At 40.4% G+C, this 20805-nt stretch overlaps 2 protein-coding genes across 3 annotated transcripts; both read right to left on the reverse strand.

Moving 5' to 3' along the window:
- Positions 1-908: 908 nt before the first annotated feature.
- LOC310858706 (transmembrane protein 120A-A-like) lies at positions 909-16287 on the reverse strand. 2 transcript variants are annotated; one of them, XM_083764947.1, is made up of 12 exons: positions 16121-16287; positions 11100-11218; positions 10366-10497; positions 9742-9801; positions 9515-9610; positions 8821-8910; positions 8336-8401; positions 7348-7409; positions 6492-6584; positions 4664-4728; positions 4461-4529; positions 909-3263 (listed from the first exon to the last, which is right to left on the reverse strand). In XM_083764947.1, exons 1-12 carry the CDS (start codon positions 16196-16198, stop codon positions 3150-3152), a joined length of 1044 nt encoding a protein of 347 aa, XP_083621073.1. In that variant the 5' UTR covers positions 16199-16287; the 3' UTR covers positions 909-3149. The 2 variants fall into 2 exon arrangements, with proteins under 2 accessions (XP_083621073.1, XP_083621072.1); XM_083764946.1 differs by having other exon boundaries at positions 6492-6587.
- A 492-nt stretch (positions 16288-16779) lies between these two features.
- On the reverse strand, positions 16780-20328 carry styxl1 (serine/threonine/tyrosine interacting-like 1; the record flags this gene model as incomplete). The annotated part of the gene is made up of 8 exons (XM_083793983.1): positions 16780-16911; positions 17663-17775; positions 17930-18027; positions 18147-18292; positions 19426-19559; positions 19799-19898; positions 20011-20072; positions 20226-20328. The coding sequence occupies 8 exons, from the start codon at positions 20326-20328 to the stop codon at positions 16780-16782; spliced, it is 888 nt and encodes a 295-aa protein (XP_083650109.1).
- Between the last annotated feature and the right edge of the window lie 477 nt (positions 20329-20805).

The raw sequence follows: 20805 nt of genomic DNA on the forward strand, positions 1-20805 counted from the left end.
ACCAAGCTACTAGCTACTGTGTCCCGCAGCTATACAGCGTAAGGACAACAGGCAACACGTGGATTTGTTTCCGCATGTCCTCGCACCGCCCACGCACCTAGGGTTAAAAGTGCATTTCAATCAGACAACAACCAGCAACAGTAACTGCTCCTGAGTGCCTATGCATAAAAAAAAAACAATTGAATTCAATCGTTTCCATCATTCTTATCATTATAACCTTCTTATAATGTACCGTTTCACTGATATATTAAACATCCTGTTAAACGTCCTTTGACTACTTTCAGCTCACGGGCCTTATGTCCTCCTCAAGTGATCGTCTCTTTGATCACCAGAATCGACTTGCCATGAGGAATATGGTTCATATAGTCTTTATATCAGCCGAGCAGCATAAACGGGTTTCTATTCTAAACGACTCCGAGTCCTGATCCGTGTTATGTGCTATGTAGCTTGTTCTTAAACATGTCTCTTTCTGTAAAAACCACTTTGGTCATTTCTCTACGACACCCCCACACATAAAAGTTCCTTTGTGTGATTCTTCAAACATACTGACTTGGTGACATTATTTGTGTCAAAGCTTGCTCTTTTACTGCAGTAATACAACTGTAAAAGGAGGGTATGGAGGAATATAGAAATTATATCTGTTGGAACAGATAGATTTTCCATTTCCAGAGGAACGCCAGCATCAGACACACATCAGCTCTCTGTGTCGACATTAAATCAACACTTGTTCAACACAAGTCCATTCAAGCATGTGCCGGAAGATGTAGGATAATAATGTACATTGCACCTTCTTGATAGAATGGTTTTGTTTTGTTTCATGTGGCGGTATGTTTTCGGGGCATCGATTTGCATGGAGTGTGCTTTTATAGAATGAAAGCAATGACAATGACAGCCTCCGGACATAAAGTCAGCAATCATTTTAATAACATTTTGAGAAGGCCCATATGGGGTAGGTTGTGATCGTCTGTTGCGGAAGGCTCATAATATTTTCCCTTGGTAAGACATACCGTACAATATACAGAAACTCTTAACCACTTTAAACCTGGTGTCCCTACTTTGGCCATATCAAACATTTTCAGAAAGTTGAAAATATTCAAATATTCAACAATAGCAGATCTACAAGGTCACAGTGTGTCACAATGTGACTGCTTGTAGATTATCAATTTGTTTTGCAGCTCTTTTTTTTTGCATACGTATAAAGTTAAATGCAGCATAATTATGTAAGACGAACCATTGTGGCAGGCACTCTGCTGGGAATTTTACTATCCAGTGCAAAGATTGTACAGAGAAAGACAATATTGCATTTATCTGGTCATGATACTGTATAATAAGTGGCACAATTTAGAGGTTTATCCAACATAGAGGTTATATAGTTGGTAATATAGTTCTATGATTGGTGCTGCTAAAACCCCTAGAAAGAAGTAACCGTTTCATTCATAAATAATAATAATACAACACAGTTCACCTTGTGTCAAAGTAAAGTAAATACAGACATGAAAACAGCAACCATTACCATAGAAGAAATATGTAACAGCCCTCCACAAATCTGCAGTACATAAATTACATAAAGCAGAACAGGGTGAATATGCAATAGTGTGCCTACTGTAAGCAGGTACAGTATATCAGTGGCCACGTAATATGACAACACATGAGGGGTATGAGAACAATACAACAAAGTGTCTCATCCCTGAAAAGGAACCAGTTTGGGAGGTGTGATGATAATACGGTAGATATCGAGCATCAAAGGATTGAGTTTTCAACCACATCATAATAGTCAAGACAACAAACCCACTCCACAGGTCACAGCAACATAGCCAGGCTCAATGTATTGAGCCAACTGTAAAAACATCATTGTAACAGTCACACAAGGTCACTGACGGGCACTTTGCGTCAAGAACTGCATTGCAGATCAGTAAAAGTTGGGATAATTCAATGTAAGGGTGGTAGCTGATAATGGCTAACCTGACGCTGCCAGATCCAAGAAGCTTGCTACACAAATTTGTTTCACAGCTTATTGGGATCTGGGATCACGGAAGCAAATTTGATGACGGGGCTGTTCCTTTTTTTCAAGATACTTGGTAGATGATTGGATGGGACCGTCTGTCTATCACCGTGTGGGCGTGCAAACACAACCAATCATATTGACGTGTCGATATAGCTTCACGTCCGGTTTCGCACATATTCCGCCCTTAGCTCACGCTGATTGGTCCGGTACGGAACGGATTTTTGTCAGCTCAACTGCCTGAGAGACCCCAGATGAATGCTGTGTTGGAGAACATGGTTACCCAATACCGCCCTCATCTGGCAGCGTCAGGTTAGATAATGGCTGGATCCCATTGAAATAGTGTGACCGAGCAGTACAATGTGATTTTAAAACAATTGTCAAAAGAAAAGACGGAAACTCTAGGTGTACCTGAATGTACACATTTTACAGAACCGTTTCTCGGAAAGGCCTGTATACTATGTAGGCAAATGAGTAATTAACTCTCATATTACCTTTTGAATTACCTAATTAATAGGTTGATTAGATTTGTTGACATCTTGTTTGGGACTAATGCAGGACAGATGGATCTAAATAGCCATACAGTATAGCCCCAGTGCTAGCAGGGCTAAAAAAATACAGTGAGGTGTAACTGCATTAAGGGCGATCTATACTTGAGAGCCACACCGACTCACAACCAAAGACTATATATCAGGGGTTACTCCCTTACATCCCTGTGAATCTCAGCTGTACAATTTAGATTCCCTCTTCACTACAGCAGAGAGGATAGGACAGGCACATGTGGAGGACTCCAGCAAGATATCAATCCCAGACCAGCAGGGATAATAAGCATGGTCCTGGAGGCGAGCATGTCCACCAGTATAGTATCCCATTCAGGCACTGGGCGCGGCATTAAGAAAGCATTCAATCTTTACATAGGAACCTGACAAAACCAACCAATACCAGCCTCCTTTGATTAGCAGGTACCATATGAAAGCCGCGGAAATACATGGGCTCACAGAAATGTAAACAGTCCACAAGGACAAACGTTCGTAAAATCAGACATATGTAACACGTCCAAAAGTGCAGCCACAAGAACTTTGCACATATTCCATAAATAGCTGGAGGTTTTCCTTTTGGTAACACCGTCTTGTCATCTATTGCAACCTTATAGGGTTTTTGGCTTGTCCTGGTTGTTCATGTACTTCTGGTAAACCACTCCCAGTGTAGTGACGAAGTTCCCCATGAACAGCACCAGGTAGGAGCAGCCACACATCAGCACCTACAGTGCAGGATGAACACATGCACATATTAGGGGACTGGGTACAACTGTCCATCAAACTAATCCTTTTAATGTTCATTATTGGTATTCAAAAACGTTGAATACATTGAAAATAGCAATTCTACAAGTTCACAATGTGTTGCATCGTGATTTGTGACGCATTAGGGCAGGCACATTAGTGGAATATTATGAAATTATGCCACCAGATACTGTTTGGACAGATCGGCCATTTTACAGCACAGCGATGGAAGTGAACGATCATAGTTTTTAGACAATAGAGCGTCGCAGTCCCACCCCCTTTCAGAACGACGAGTGGCCCAGGAAATGAATCCCAATGCATTTTTCCTATAGGCTTTTCTTAAAGTATTTATTTAAAGACGGTTACGCCGCGGACAAAGCCAACTCGGATCATGACAAATCATGACAATGAACACAATGTTTTGGGCCGATCAAATAATTTATAAGAAGAAAAACAAAACAAATAGTGTTGTCTCCTGCCTTTATTTTCTTCTTTCTAATGATTTGATCGGCCCAAAATATTGTGTTCTATTGACATTGTGAGAGTAATGCATATCTTGGTATGCTGATTTTCTGGTATTTGTGCTGTTATATGGTATTCAATTAAGTATTAAGAAGCTTAAATGCATAAATACTATACTGTATGCAAAATTAGATAACAATAATGTGTCAGCTAAGATCTATATTTTAGATAGTTCATGTGGAGATAATAGTTTATCTGTTCAGCAAATGACCCAGTGGATAGCAGTGTACTGCCCCCTACTGCTCAAGGGAGTCATTTCAGCTATACTCAGGAAAGAAGAATTAGGCAGCAACTAACAGTAGTGTAGATTTGTACAAGAGCACATGGCGTAGGACAGTGGAGGGAGAGTTGAAGACCCTGCATCACACCTGGGGATCTATAAAGACGCTGGCCCAGAACAGACTGAAGTGGAGATCCTTTGTTGCTGCCCTACATGCCAGTCGGCATAAAGGGCAGTAAGTAAGTAAGAAAGATTGCACCGAACAGTTTTGCCAAAAGAGGATTTAAATTAGCCCAAATGAGAATAATAATCAAAATCATTAAAGCATTATACATTTTGAATTAATTGCATGCCCTAACATGTTACTGTTGGCAGACCCGCTGTAGTTATGTTATTCTAGCTGTTCCAAGTTTCCAGTGTATCGTGGCGCACATACCTGCCACTCCTTGCATTCTGGAAGCCGAGACATTCTGAACAGTGTAATGCCACTGTAAAGCTGCCAGAACTGAAAGCACAAGTCCATTCTTAATAAAATTCCTTCCAATCTTAGATAAGTGTCAACTGTTAATGAGCAGCTGGAGGGTGGGGGCCACTGGGGGGTTATAATAAGTAGACGCTATAGCAAGAGAAGACACTCACATGACCAAAGAACAGGAAAGGCAGGAGAAACGTCAAACCTCTCCACATCCATGACTGGAAACCCTCTGAACGAGAAAATAGGAGAGAGGTGAGGAGAATGTCATTATTTGACTGGGATATTTGTGTTACAGCAAGATCAGAGCAACATGAACCAAACAATGTACTAGTAGCAGGGGGCACTTAACCATTGGCCAGATGGTAGGAGCTTAAATTCAGGGTTCAGAGGATGAGAGCCTTCTGAAAGAATAGCCGCAGCTTTAATAAGCACCCGTTTGTTAAATATGTGGTTCAAACTCCCACAATCTTGCTTGCCACATTCACAACCCTACTAAGGCATTCTTCTCTCCAATGCCAAGATTAACATACCGACAGATAACAGCAAAGGAAATTAGACTCTATAAAACAATATCATCAATCTGAAATGTAGACAGCTTCCTTACGACAGCCACAGGAGAGGACAGGAGAGGATACACATTAGATGGACAATTAGTCTCCAGAACCAGGGACATAGTTAAAAATGGAGCTTACTTATTAAAGGTATATTCAGTGATTTCACTTAATTCAAATATCACTTATTTTTTTGTTTTGTTGTGATAATCCTCCCTACTATAGAGTGTGCTGACCATAATTATAAGGAGTTCCTCCCTGTCCCCAGTTAACCCATGGGGGTCAAAAAACCTTAGGTTTCGTTTTTGACTCTCTATCCTGATTGGACGAAAGGCTGGGTCCCACAGCCAAAAACGAAACCTAAGGGTTTTTGAGTGAAATCACTGAATATACCTTTAAATCATGGAGTTGGAAATTACAATTGGTTTATATTGCCTAAAGCAAAGATTTGCTGGGCATGTGTGGTGGCCAATAATGGGCCAATCAGGGCCACCAGGGGCGCCACATGTGCAAATCGGCCGGTTCTGCACCACGGTCCGAACAACTTGTATTTCAAATGACCACGGATTGTGGCTTTTAACAGCTGTGGTGAAATTATGTTAAGCTTATGTTTTGAATCAATATTATAAAGTTAATTTGAACCTGTAAAACCTGCAATAATTGAGGCTATGACACTATGTGGTACGAATGAAAAAGAGAGAAAATATAATGATGAATATAAAAACATCAACAACTAGAACTGCACTCTGTCGAGTGCATACTTGCTTGTTGCACACTAGTGCGCAAGCAGAGCGCGCAAGTACTTTCGACCACTACAAACTGTCAAATCTCAGTTTCTCTGTGAAGGAACGTTTGAAATGTTGAATTATTAGGTTTAACTATTTGCTACCTACCTACCTGTATATGAGCATTACCTTTAATCCTCCCAACACTAAAACATATCGTCATTACGTCACCATCGAAAACCAATTACACTCTGGCATTGGGTCCTTTAATCCACATCTTTATTACGTCATCATTGAGAGCTAGTTATACCAGCTAGTTATATCAGTGCCGGGTGGATTAAAGGAACTGCCTCTATGTATATGTATATGTAACTTGTAAGTTGATTAGCGGTATACTGTGGTTACTTTGCGCCGTATGCACCGTCCCAGCATTTTCGATGCGTATGCACCGTCCCAGCAAATGACGTAATGACTAGTTGTGCCTGATAAAACCAATGGTTTTCGATGGTGGTGACGTAATAACGATATGTTTTAGTGTCGGGAGGATTAAAGGTAATGCTCCTATGTATACATGTATGTAATCTGGCAACACAAGTAGTCATTACGTCATTTGCTGGGACGGTGCATACGCATCAAAAGTGCTGGGACGGTGCATACGTGTCCTGGGCGAAACTAGTACTTGCGCGCTCTGCTTGCGCAAGTAATTATCAACTCACCAACTGTTAAGTCCATTGTGTGTCCTTCTCCCAGGGCTCTGAGTCTGTACAGGCAACCACTCTGGTAGTAGTACTGGAGAAACTGGACAAAGCCTGCTTGTTGATAAAAGACAACATAGGTATATTATTTAAGGATGATCCAAGTCATATAATATAGTGTACTAACATCCAACATGTTTTTATGAACTGATTCTTTGTTTTGAACAATTCTTTCACCACATAAACGTTCTCCCTGCATTATTTCTCATTCCACCCTGGCTGAGGCATTAGGTTTTATACAAGTAAAAGTACAAGAAAGTGTTGTTGACCTACGTTTAAGTTACCATACATTTTCAGGTTGAAAGTGTTTAAACATCAGGACACATAAAAAAATTAAAAAATAACGGTGACTGATGAATTGGCCAAACCTAACCTTAGTATAGTATAGCCTTACTTTAGTATCTTAGTCATGTCAAATATGCTTATTTCTTCCTCAAATGACTCAATTAATTATCTTGATATAGCAAGATAAAGCTACTGTATAATAAGCTTAAAACCAAAACCATATATTAGTGATAGTTGACCATTTCCTGGCCAAAACTTTTATCTGAACACAAAACCACAAAACACTTACTCTTCTCATATTCTTATGGAAACTGATAATCGTCATCTATCGTTAAGTCAGTGCACAGATAATTAAAAAGTGGAGCACTCTCAAGTGTCCACCACCATGCAGAGATTAACATGCCCAGGCAGCCAAATGGCTTTAAATATTAGGCTGAAATCCAGACTGATTCGCTACATTCATCTTTTTTATTTCTTTCACCAAAATAAGAGTAGTACTGTAGGTCACATGAAGCAATATGGAGCGTCTTACTTTGATATAGATTGTATGAAAGGAACTGGTTCCTGAACATCTGATAAAGATCCCCTTCAGGCCTGTGAAGACAGAGGAAAGACATCTATGACTTGGCTTAAGTATTCTTCTGCCTACACATGCGTGGCACCATTTTGAAATAGGGCTAAACACGTCGTTTTCAGTATTTAAATGTCAGCTGAATACTTTAAAGGGCTCTCGCCAAGCCCATTAGCTCGGTATAAATAAAAGGTGACACTTTGTGGCCTGGCAAAGTGTCAGATGCCTCGGGCCACACCCTGAAATACCCGTATGTGTGTCTCAAAGAATAGTGCTCTTGTCACCGGTTCCTTTTCGTGGCTGGGGAACAAGGAAAAAGTCAATTTGGGCCCTAAACAATAATGTCAGATTTGGCCACGGCACGCCCAAAAATACCCGTATGTCTCTCAAAGAATATAACCCTTCGTTAACTGGGGACCACCACCAGGGGTCTGTACTTTTTCTCCTTTTTCTTTCGCCTTACCAAATCTATTTGCCAAAAAAATCAAACAATCTACAAGCTCACAATTCATCGCACCGGATTGTGAGCTTGTAGATCGGCTATTTTCACAGAATTTCCAACTTGTTTTCCAACAAATGTTTGCCTATTATAACTGCCCACAACAGCAACGCTGGGGTTCATGTTGTTAATTATTTCAGATTCCGTGCTCCCCTCCCCGATCTGCTCCTAGATTTGTTGAAACACCTTGGCCTTCGCTACTTTTAAACCAGCACTTCTACTTCTGCTTTGTCTGAAGCTACTTGTTGTGTGTGATGTTGAATTAAGAAATCTAAAGCTTACATCACAACTTGCACTGAATTAACCACTTTCAACCTGGCATCTATATTTCGGGCATGTCATTTATAGGCCAAAAGATTTATGAAATTGCAAATCTGCGCTTCATTTGCCACACAGTACCATCATTTTGTGGTCGAGGGTGGAGAAGCAAGCATGGGTGAAATCACTCACCAAGTGAGCATGACCCCAGATAGGAACGTTGACAAGTAGTGATGGAAAACCCACCAACCCTTAATCCTGAAATGACATAGAAGACACACAGACAATCAATATGGACCCTATGCATTCTGCTAACCGCCGAGACGATAAAGGGAAAGAGTTTTCACTTGAGAATGCCAGTTGGTTTGCAAAAGCTACGTCTGCATGACTTCATGGTGTTGTGTTCTATATTGTTGTTGTCGGGCAGAAACCTCCTAACTCCATTGAGTGTTTGCTGTGTGCAAGCATTACATCATTATTGTTATGTTTTATCAGGGACATGCATTTTGAATAGAGTTGGTGGTCATACACATTATCATACAGTACTTAAGTTATAATACCAGGAATACAACAAGATGCCTTGTGTGTTTGAATTAATGAAAACATGAATGTTAATGAAATTATTTTTTTTACATTTAATGGACAGTATAGTAGTTAACAAGATGTCAGAAACAGACCTTGATCCATTACAGATGAGGATACTCTCTCGGATGGTCAGGGTGCAGTAGTACCACACCAACAGGAAGTTGAAAAGAGCATCTGAAGCTCTGAAGACAAACCAGAAGCATAGTTCAGACACTTCAGACACAAAAATGTTAAAGACATCCACAAATCACTTTCATCCCAGATTTGGCTCAAACAAGGATTTAAATTTGTTCCAACTCTATGCCACCAAATTCATCATTCAAATGTGTGAATCCTCTTTATTCTCCTTCAAAACCGCTCTAAAAGAGCACTTACAGGTGACACACCTATATTAATATACAAACTTAAATACGGAATATCATTGGCTGCAATTCGGAACTGGCCCCTGTAAAAAGTCCAAGCCTATCACCAGAAATGCCCAATGAGTGATTAAAATGTTAACAAAATGGGTAGCACCACCACCCACATTTTTCTTTTCAATATTGTTTTATTCTCCTAGTAGTGTATAAAAACATGAGATATAACTGCAATTTTTGTGGGTGAATTGCGGGCTGAAGGCAATTGATTCAGCACTTGATAGAAGGACTAAGATTATAGACGCCATAATGTATGATTTATCTTTAACTGTGTCTGCTGTATTTTGGGGCTGTAATAGAAACCAGTTTGTTTACAAACTGTAATAGTGTGACTGTGCTAGGTCTTTTATTGCTTGGCAGGAACTTGTACCTGTTGCTGAACAAGAAACGACATGTGAAGCTAAACAGGAACAGGATAACGGTGAGGATTAACTTGAATTTCTCATATTCATCTTTGTAGGCAAATCTGTAGAAGAGAAGACAGAACACAGAAGACAGGCCGTTATGGTGGCGTTGGCCATGTAATATGTTGTGTTATTAATCTGTAGAAGAAAAGAATGTTGTGTTATTTGAGTTAGCTATAGTTTAGCAGCTTACTTGGACTGTTTGTTGAGGAGTGTAACGTTGACGTTTCCCAGAACCAGACTGAGGTATAATCTGAACGGGGAAAAGAAAAAGAGTGAATCATTCCATCACTTCATTCGTCATTAATATCTTCATTGTTTTTGTTTAAATTAAACATTTAGCGGAAGCCTAAATGATCACTAGTCTTCCTGGAGTCCAGTACAGTAATGTATTGTACATTGCATAACATTCCATTATCTATCATTATATTAGTGTGGAAAAAATTAATAAAATAACAAAACCCAGTGGTTTTCAAGATTAGACACACAGACTGTCCCTCCTAGAGACATGTCCTACTGCTTACTGTCCCTCCTAGAGACATGTCCTACTGCTTACTGTCCCTCCTAGAGACATATCCTACTGCTTACTGTCCCTCCTAGAGACATGTCCTACTGCTTACTTGATCATCAATCCACAGGCTTGAAATGTGGCATGAAGCGACGCATTTTGAGCTTGTAGATCTGCTACTTTTGAATTTTACGCACAGCGTAATTTAAACCTGCATTTGCATTTCGCAATGCAAATGGTACGGCAACATCTAAACTGTGGCTCGATGCAAATGTCATTTCAACTGAAAGTCTATTTAAACAGCCAAACCCATTCTTCTTTGGCAGGAAAGCTTCCATTTCGAAGAAGACATCTGGTCTGTGACCGATCGTCTCCAGGATTCCATCTATGGAACTGAGTTCCTCTAGACTTAATTCTTCTTTCTCAGGGTCTTCTTTACATCTAAACACAGAAAGGTATGAAAAAATGATGTCTTCATGAATATTACATTGCAATATCCCTGAATACAGTACATGTCAAGTACATGAACATATAGCATTTAACACAATTTTTGGTTAGGACGTGTATAGTATACACGTAATTTATATCAAAACCATGGGGTGCTAAGGATGTGTATAGGCGTCCTTTCATCTTTGTTTTTTTTGTTTTGTTTTTTTGGGTTGGCCTCTCCTTTTGCAATGTACTCCTTGTTGATTTGTTTGTTTTGACCAGATGGGCAATGTTCTGTCTTCTGACTTCAGCCTGCCTCTCGTTTGGAATATTAACACTTCTAGAGAGACCTTAGCGTGACCAGCGTGAGGCAACTATATTTTTAAATATGCTGGCGCATCCGTTGTGTTAAAATACTGTTGAACTCTTAGTTTTGTTTTGATAATGTTTTTTTATCAGTTGTCCTCTGATCCTGAAGCCGTAGATTAACTCAAAGGTTGCGGAAGAGTGCCCTCTATCGTAAACACCAAAATACATTTATAGACGACGGTCAATGGCGGTATGTGCATTGGATTTGAACACAGTATGCGTTTGCTCAGTAAATATATACTCACTCTTCTAATGACACTGAAAGCTCTTTTAATTTCTTCCTCTGACGAGCGATGGCATGGGAGCAGCTATTTTGCAGTTTGGTGACCTCTTCAAGTTTCTGTCTGTATAGACGATGCGTCTCCTACCGAGAAGAAGCACATAATATATTATACTGTATGAAACATTATGATACACTACAGTATGTCCAGCCCACTTTGCAAGTAATATATTAGGAGGTTGCGTTTTAAGCTGCAGTTCTTCATTTATTTAAACAAAGATTTATTTTCAGTTTTCACAATTACACAATTAAGTGGCCAGTTATTTGTTGCTCTACAAATGTTGCTCTCGTCTCTCTGTGGCCAGCCTACCTGCCAAGGGAGTTTCCAGTTTCCATAGATATGTATTACAGTCGTTTATATCCATCCAAAGGCTAATGAAGCGAGCACCTGTGAGCAAATACTCCGGGTTGTACAGAAACTACAACTAATCTCCCCTGACGCACCAAACCTCATCCTCAGGGACATGAACCACTGCTCTTTGACAGTATGTCACATGCCCGACTAGGTCCAACAAAATCCTAGACATGTGTTACGGTAATGTCAAAGACACATAAATCTGTACCCCTCCCGGCCCTGGGTGCTTCCGACCATAACTGTGTGCATCTTTTCCCAGTCTACCGCACTGCACTAAAACGAGGCAAAGTGCAAAACATTCGCAACATTTAAGAACTGGAACGATAACGCCTGTGAGACTCCTTGAGTCCACAGACTGGGACATGTTCACTGAGTCCTCTGCCCAAATCAATGAATTGACAGACGTAACTAGTTGGTCCTTGTATTGCGAAAATACTGTGATTCCCGAGAGAATTGTCAAAGTGTATCCGAACTCTAAGAGGAAAACACTTGAAGAGTTTGCAAAAAGAAATGGAGAGGTAAGGGCTGGGGAAACAAATTATGTCACATTTGATGCCCACGACATTTGAAAATCACTCTGAGATCAGAAACAGACTTCTGTCTGCCCCCCCCCCATAAAAGTTCTGTTCCTGACCTAAGACCTGTTCCGAACAATTAGGTCCCATCTATAATTATATATTTAACTTATCTATTATCCGGCAGATGGTGCCGTTCATTTGGAAGCAGTCCACAACAACCCAAAAACACTCAACGATTACAGGCCGGTGGCTCTCACCTCCCTGATCATGATCACCTCCCTGATCGATTACAGGCCGGTGGCTCTCACCTCCCTGATCATGATCACCTCCCTGATCGATTACAGTCCGGTGGCTCTCACCTCCCTGATCATGATCACCTCCCTGATCGATTACAGGCCGGTGGCTCTCACCTCCCTGATCATGAAACACTTTGAGAAGCTAGTCAAGCTACAACTTGTCAGATATTATGCCAATTATGAAAATTGCGTTGGTGTACTCAACATGTCCGGGTTCACATTCTGGTACGTTGGTGTACTCTACATGTCCGGGTTCACATTCTGGCTACTAGACTAATAAGCAAAACTGCTTGACAAACTTGAGGGCCGTGTGCCATCAATGATAAATACTGAAATGACGGGATGGAAACCTTTCTTTTATGATGAATTGACTTCTAATTTTGATGTGATCACAAGACCTAGGCCTACTCATATGAACTGCTAGCCTCAGAGATGACCTGCTGAGAGTGTACATTCCGTTATGGGACAGTGTGTGTATGCAGAAGAATGTATCTGGTGTGCGAAGGGGGGGGGATGATTTGTACCAATTGGCTAGAGTAGTGTAACAGGTTAAGGTGAGTATAGAGATGGAAATGTTCCAACAAGCGAAGCCAGTGTATTGAGAATATGGGACATAATGTCAGGAGTTATTCGTGACAGAAGGCTACCAGTGAGAGGGAAGATGTATAAAGATTGTAGTGAGACCAGCCATGCTGTACGGCTTGGAAACGGTGGCACTGATGAAAAGGAGGCACAGCTGGAGATGGCAGAATTGAGGATGCCATTAGGAGTGAAAAGGAAGGACATTATCAGAAATGACTAAATTAGAGGATCAGCCCAGGTTAGAAGGTGTGGGGATAAAGCAAGAGAGGTGAGGTTGAGATGGTTTAGGCATGTGAAAAGGAGGGATGAAGGGTACATAAGGGAGAAGGATGCTTAATATAAGATGTAGCTGCCAGGTAAGAGGATTGCCAAAGAGGAGGTTTAAAGATGCTGTGAGAGATGACATGAAGGTGGCAGGTCACAGAGGAAGATGCAGAAAACAGAAACAAATGGGGTCCATGTGTGTACCAGAATGTGAACCCGGACATGTTGAGTACACCAACGTACCAGAATGTGAACCGGACATGTAGAGTACACCAACGTACCAGAATGTGAACGCAGACATGTTGAGTACACCAACGCAATTTTCATAATTGGCATAATATCTGACACAAGTTGTAGCTTGACTAGCTTCTCAAAGTGTTTCATGATCAGGGAGGTGAGAGCCACCGGCCTGTAATCGATCAGGGAGGTGATCAGATGTACATAATCAAAGATAGAAATTCCCTTGGGAGAATTGTGATGACAACGATAATTATGTTTTAGTACCTAGCACTTCGCTCACTTTGCTCTTGGCACTTTGATGATGGCACTTTATGATGATGTCACTTTATGATGCTTCACTTTGTACTGTACTTGGTTTAGCTACCTTATTTTTCTTTTTATCAATTGCACAGATGTGCCCATGCTATGTTGTCACATGTCTGTGTTGTACTGTTTTTACGTTTCAAACCCCCCACCCCCCGGGGACATTAATAAAGAACTTGAAGCCAGCCAGCAACTCTACATCACACTCTGCTCTACATCTGACCTCAAACCCTTCAATCTCATATGGATCTCATACCGATCCAATATTTATATTATATAGAACACGTTTATGCCATATGCTGTACTATAAAGTATATTAATACAATATAACTTACACAATCAATTGGGGTGGCTCCTAAAGAAGTAACTGTAAGGATTTAGGAGTGCATGCATACATACAGTGAGATTGTTTTGGGTTGTCAAATTAAAGTCAAACTAGAAAAAGTGCCCTTCCGGGCACAGGTCTCCACCAGGTTATCCACAGATCCGTGCAGTTAGAGGTAAAAACACTTTTCGGCCAGTTATAGCGCCACCTTGAGGCTGAGTTGAAATTGTTCAAGTGGCATTTCGTCCTCGGCCTAGTGGGAATGTGGGTGCACAATTTCACGGAAATCACGCGATGTGTTCATGATTTGCAGCATTTTGTTTGAAACTGAGCACTCCTGTGAACTTTGGAAGCCAATCTTAACCAATCAGGATGGAGTCTGATAAATCTGAAAGACCCGTTTCGTTGAATGGCTCTAGAGAGACTGTGTACCAATTTCTGTAGGTGTACTGTGCAAAAACGTGTTTTGCACAAAGCGGCCTCCTGGTGGCGCTATAACAGGCCGTTCTGGAAAGTTTGGGGCAGAGGTTCATGGTTGGCATCCAGGGAGTGTGTGTGCAAAATATGGCATTGAAAAACTTGTTTTGCACAAAGCGGCCTCCTGGTGGCGCTATAACAGGCCGTTCTGGAAAGTTTGGGGCAGAGGTTCATGGTTGGCATCCAGGGAGTGTGTGTGCAAAATATGGCATCGACCGGGTTAACGGTGGCCGAGATTAGCTGTTCACGGACACACACACGGACACACACGCGGACGGACGGAGTGCAAAACATACTCTCCCCACATGCCTTCGGCCTGGTGGAGACAATAAGAGACACCCGGCCAGGCGTGCCTTATTTCAATGAAACATGAGGGAAGCCCCGAAAAAGATGAAATCTCACTGAGTCACTGTACAGTTTTTGTATGGGGAACGTTAGCCAAAAATAGCCGATCTACACTGCGACACATTGTGAGCTTGTGCAGAATATTGAAGTGGTTACTACCTGTGTATTATATAGGCTACTGTATACTATATGACCTGTTTGAACTTGTAAGATGTGTGTCATTGATTTATTACCAAAACATGAACAATTGTATCCCTTATCAGTTCAATAAGTGACACATCTTTCAATAAGGGATGATTCCTTATTTCTAGGAACGGTTGGCATGTTTGGCAAGTCTTCCAATGCAGCACTACATATTGAGTTTACCACAGAAAGCAGAAGTAGCCTGCAAATTGCAATCACAATGTATTGTTGTCAAGAAATTCCTGACATGACTGCAACCCATGACACCACCAGAAGATTGACAACACCACGTTGTCACTGCAGCCATTTCTGTTATTAAGGGACATCTTCAGCTAAATTCGTGTTTTGCTTAGTACTATAAACGAATGTCTATAGACTGTATTTACTGCCAAATATAGGAATCATAAGTGTTTTGGTACATACATAGACAAACACGACATAGAAGTTAAACTTGCAACAGTTGCAAATGGACATACAGTACAGATACAGAACTCATTACATAATGATCCTGGCAAGGCGACATAATATGCAGTTTGAATGAATGAGACAGATCTGAGGAGACATAGTATGAATCCAGCTCCAAATAATTATGTTTTATGCAGCGAAAGATAACCACACCAGCATTCAGCAGTTTAATATCCTGGTCAGTTTTAATGAATGTCAAAATGAACATTATTGAAGTGGTCCTATCGCTCGCAGTCTGTAAAGTCCACAGTGTACTGTACTCTCTGCAAGGCATGGGTTCTATAGCGACGCTTCTTACAGCGGCTAAGTGCAAGCAAATTGGTTACCCATCGAATTGTGTGACGAAGGAGGTAGTTTATTTTCAACAGCAGCACAGTCCACATACGAACACTACAGTATGTGACAAACACTTCTGTATGCCTGTCTCGTAATAAGGGTTAGATGGTTCTGTCTCTCTCTCTGACTGACTGACTGACTGTTTTGCAATTTCGGACAAACTCGCTGTCGAAATCATGCCCACAATATTGCAAAACAGACCTCTGGGCAGGATACGATAGGTCACCAAGTGCGGTGTATCATCGCCGCTCCCCACACACCCCTTTTAACACGCTCAACTATAAAGCTGTTCTTTACCTGGACCTGTTGGTAGTCCTTCTCTATGTCCTCCCAGTCGGCGAGACATTCTGTTAAACCGCTGGGGCTGAACAACATTCTTATATGTTTTAATGTGTTTCAATAATGTGTTTAAAGTCACCGAACTCTGAACAGCCAGCGACTCACAAGCAACAGCTGAGTCCTGGCTCTGCTCTCCACGTACTATGTGCTCTGCTTCTGCGTATGACCTCACTACTACTTTACACCAATGGTGCGCCTCGTCGGTAATGACGGTCTCAGCCAATCAGCGGCAGGCATCAAAGGTCATCCCATAAATAACCCATAGATAATATTTATTTTTATCAACAGAAAATAAATACGGACATAATATTACAACTTACAAGACAACAGGAAATAAGAATGTTACAAAAATACTCGAGGTTATGCAAATATAATATTTAAAAGAACATAGACATACCGTATTTGAATGGCTTTCGGGTTGATGGAGACGAGGGTTGATGCAATGCTCTCCTCTCTGATATGCAAATTTACTGGAATGGGTTTATATATTAGCAGAAACAACAAATATATGATTTATTTTATTTTTATTATTATTATTATCACAAAACAATCAATTGTGGTCCTTCACTTAGAAACAAATACAATTTGTTATTTTTACGATGCTGTAAATGTCTTTCTCAAAAGTTTGGTTCCGAAATATCAGCCAGTCGCTTTCCTGTAGTGTGAAGCTCCCAGTCTGACAGCTGTTGCACAAATCCTCTATTGGGCCTCATGTTGGTTTTACGTTTAAGGACATACTCCCAAGCCTCCTGAAAAATAGTAGACACTTTTATGATGAAAGCTATTGGTAAGCATAGCAGATTGGTCACACATTTCGCCAACTAGACATATGGTGTTGTGTCAGTGAGACACAGTGATTGAAAATGTTAAATGCATGGAATAAAAACGAAAATCACACGGGTGTGAAGTGAGGGGCACTCTTATCATCGTACACGTACATCATCATACATCATCTCATTCCGGACAATCAGAATTTGCGTCCTGACTCCTGATCTTCTTCTTCAATGTTTGTGTTCACTTGTGAAGTGAGTGACGGGACATCCACTGTATTTATATCGGCCACATGACGTCTTACGTCGTCATTTAGTGCCAAAAAATAAAGTCCATAGACAAGTGCTCTGGCATTAAGTGCTCTCTAAACTGCTCTACAAAACATTGTAATATCCTCAAAGTCCATAGACTTGGCTGGCAAATATATTACATCATAAGTGCTCTAAACAAACATTCTAATATCCTCAAAGTCCATAGACTTGGCTGGCAAACGATTTACGTCATAAGTGCTATAGACTTGGCTGCCATATGACATAATCTTCAAGAGCCAAGCATTGGAGCGCCCCTCAAAGATGTTTAAGAAGTCGTGAAAATAGCAGATCTACAAGCTTGCAATGTGTTGTGTTGTGAGCTTGTAGATTAACTATAGTTTGGGTCCCCGAGCTAAACGGTTTGTGAACCACTAATCACAAGGCCAATGGACTGGGAAGACAAATGACCAGCCCTTGCCTCCAGCGTGTATTTCAGGTGATGCATGAGGAAGGCGATGGTTGCAGTACTACAGCGACTTATGCCGTGAGTGGAACATATCAAGACAGGATACCCAACATTTAAACGTGAACCTAAAGATGGGTAAGAGACAGAAGAGAGGGTTACCAATGAATGCGGGCGTTTGTAGAAACAGAATGGTACTGTACAACATTATATAAACAGTAAAACACACAGTATTAACTAGTCTAAGTAATAATATATTTTAGCATGTTGGGGACTAATTACCAATAAAAGTGCATATCCTCTCCAAACTTGTGTATATATCAGCCATCACTGAATCTGTGATGTGTATGTTAAGAATGGCATGATTCCCCTGTTCAAACCTAAAAATTAATTATATATGTTTTACTGTAGCCATATACGAAAGATGAAATAATCAAATAATATTGCCACAAAATGCATCATATTCTTTATGCATTTCAAATATCAAGGCATGCCTTACTCAAGAATGTTGCTCTGGGAGATATTAACCATTGTGGTAATTTTCAGGTGCTCAAGGATGTGGTGATCGGTTGCTTGTTTGGAGTCCCCCATAAACAGCAGGCCTGCTAAGATCTCCACTGGATACGGCTTGAGATCTTCCAGCTCCTAATGAATGTTCAACAACCACAGCTTACAAGCAGTGTCCAATCAAAATAACTCACTAATGGCCCAGTAAATGTAAATGGTGAATCCTACCAGGGTTCCATTTGTTAACCACTTGCCCTAAATACTTCTTCGTACAACAAATAGCAAAAATATGTTTTTAGAAATGTTGAAAACTTTCAGATTTTAAAAACATAAATATCAAACATATCAGACAGTCTACATTTCCAAAAAGGAAATATGTTTTTAATTGACCAAAGCAGAGATAAAACATATCCCCATCAGAGGCAGGCACGGTGGTGGAAAAAGTATTTCCATAATTTCTTATTTAAGTAAAAGTATAAAATACTGCAATGTAGAAGTACCGGTACTCTGTTCTAAAAGTCCGGGATTAAAATGTACTTGAGTAAAAGTACAAATGTATTGGTGTCAAAATGTATTAAGTACAAAAGTTGAAAGTACTCATTATGCAGAATGTCCCATTTCACAATTTTTCAAATGTCTCTAAAAATCATTTGAAAATATCAGATCTATGAAACCACAATGCGCCACATCATGACACATTGTGAGCTTACTAGATCGACTATTTTCAAATGGCCAAAATGTACGGGCTGAATTGGTTAATGGATTTTTTTGTAATAATCAAGGTTCAAGGTTCAAGTTTATTTAGTGTCCCCGAAGGGCAAATTGGGTTGCAGCATAGACAGTACATTAAACAATGAAACAGTACAAATAAACAAACAGTTCACATAGCAGATACCAAAGTACAACGGCGCACATAACCATTAAAGTGAAGGTGTTAAAGTGCTATGCGTCATAAAAAGTGCATGTGCATAGACATATAGGCACGAGATAATACAAAATCTACAAAGTAACTAAAGTTTTCAAATAATTGTGTGGAGTGAAATATATAATATTTGCCTCTGAGATGTAGTGGAGTCTTAAAAGTACAGAAAATTGGAAATACCGGAACTCCAGTAAAGTAAATGGACCTCAAAATTGTAGAAAATTATAGTACTTGAGTAAATGAACGTACTTTCCTTTAGCAAAGGGGTGGGGGGTATCAAAAGCACAGGCATTGATCCCCCCCCACAAATTGAACACAGAACAGGTGGCATCAGGAGCAAGTACATTACCCTGATGGTGTACATGGTTTTTGTTGTTCTGAAGAAAGGATACAGTGCTGAGAACTTCCGATAACCTCCTTTCATTATATAGACAGGACAGAAGCTGGATTTTGCCAGGACATCAGCACATTCAATGGCTTCACCTACAGTATAAGATTAGTAAGACACTTACTAAGTTAGTGTTATGCCTGTTATGCCTTTCAACAGGTCGTCCGCAATTCATTCAAAACATTTATGAAACATTATCATTGCCTCATTCATTTGTCATTGCCACAATCTTATTTTTCAACAAATTTGGTCTTCAATAATACATCAAAATATAAGCAGAACTTAGTTGGTATAGTGCAGTGGTTAAACCCAGGCATAAGACCAAAAACCTTACCTAACCCTTGGAGACATGTTGTGTTGCTGTCATAGACCACTATGTACTGCATGCTATCAACCTCCACTGTCTGTGGTATCATGAAAGCTCCTTCAGAATCCTGGAAAATGGTGATTTAAACAGAGACGTTGATCAGTTGTGTCACTGTGCTAAATACCTGCATATATCTGTGCATGCCATTGGCTGGATGGGAAGATCAAGAGTTATCATACCCTTTTAGCATTTTTAGCTGTGATGATATGACTGTCATTGTAATGTTGCTTTTGACGGGCATCTGAGGAACAGACGAACAGTTATTACACTTAACTTAAACATGCCATCAAAGCTGTGCCATCATCACTGACATCACACCGACCTATCAAACTAGAGAGATGGGGTGGTTAAATATTTATATGCATATTGAATTGACAGAATCTCATTCACTCACCAATTAAACAGACGTAGTTGAGCTGTGCCAGCTTGGGGAAGTGGGTGTACTGATTAAGAATGTTGTACAGCTCATACGGTTCACATAGAACTGTCCCAGCCATGTTGACACCTGAAAAAAGCTAATGTAAAGTAGCCTATGTGGTTGATGAACTGCTTGTATAGAACTTTAGTTTCAAAGTGTGAACATTATGAATGAATACTGCTTCTTAGTACAATACCTGTTAATCTACCAACGTGTGTTTACCAAAAGTATGGTAAACAAATTCAGCTAGAGCCAAGTCAGCATAGAATAGAACTACTTTTGTTTTTGGACTGTTGCTTAGCGACGTAGCATGTGGTAATGTTTTGCCTCTAATTATTAAAGGCACACGATATCGCAGGGAGGAATTAGGAAGCTGCGTGTGCGTATTGCGTAATAATATGGTAATAATAGTCCTCACATCTTAAAACGGAATGAATGTGTGTGAATAATATAGGTCCGAGCAGCGAGTTGGCGCTTTGGAGCTTTTAAAAGGTAAAATTACGAAATAGCCTGCTTGTGCAGTTTTTGGTAGTGTTTTATTTTGAAATCCGGAAGC

Source organism: Protomyctophum parallelum (assembly GCF_964188405.1).
Source record: "Protomyctophum parallelum genome assembly, chromosome: 1".
NCBI classification, from domain to species: Eukaryota; Metazoa; Chordata; class Actinopteri; order Myctophiformes; family Myctophidae; genus Protomyctophum; species Protomyctophum parallelum.

What these genes read in the sequence shown, in the direction of transcription:
- LOC310858706 (XM_083764946.1), bottom strand. Translation starts at nt 16,198, where the DNA reads ATGTTGTTCAGCCCCAGCGGTTTAACAGAATGTCTCGCCGACTGGGAG. An exon ending in AGGACTACCAACAGGTCCAG is followed by an intron (nt 11,219 to 16,120) that starts GTAAAGAACAGC and finishes TCTTCTCGGTAG; the next exon opens with GAGACGCATCGTCTATACAG. An exon ending in TCTGGGGTCATGCTCACTTG is followed by an intron (nt 7,410 to 8,335) that starts GTGAGTGATTTC and finishes CTGTCTTCACAG; the next exon opens with GCCTGAAGGGGATCTTTATC.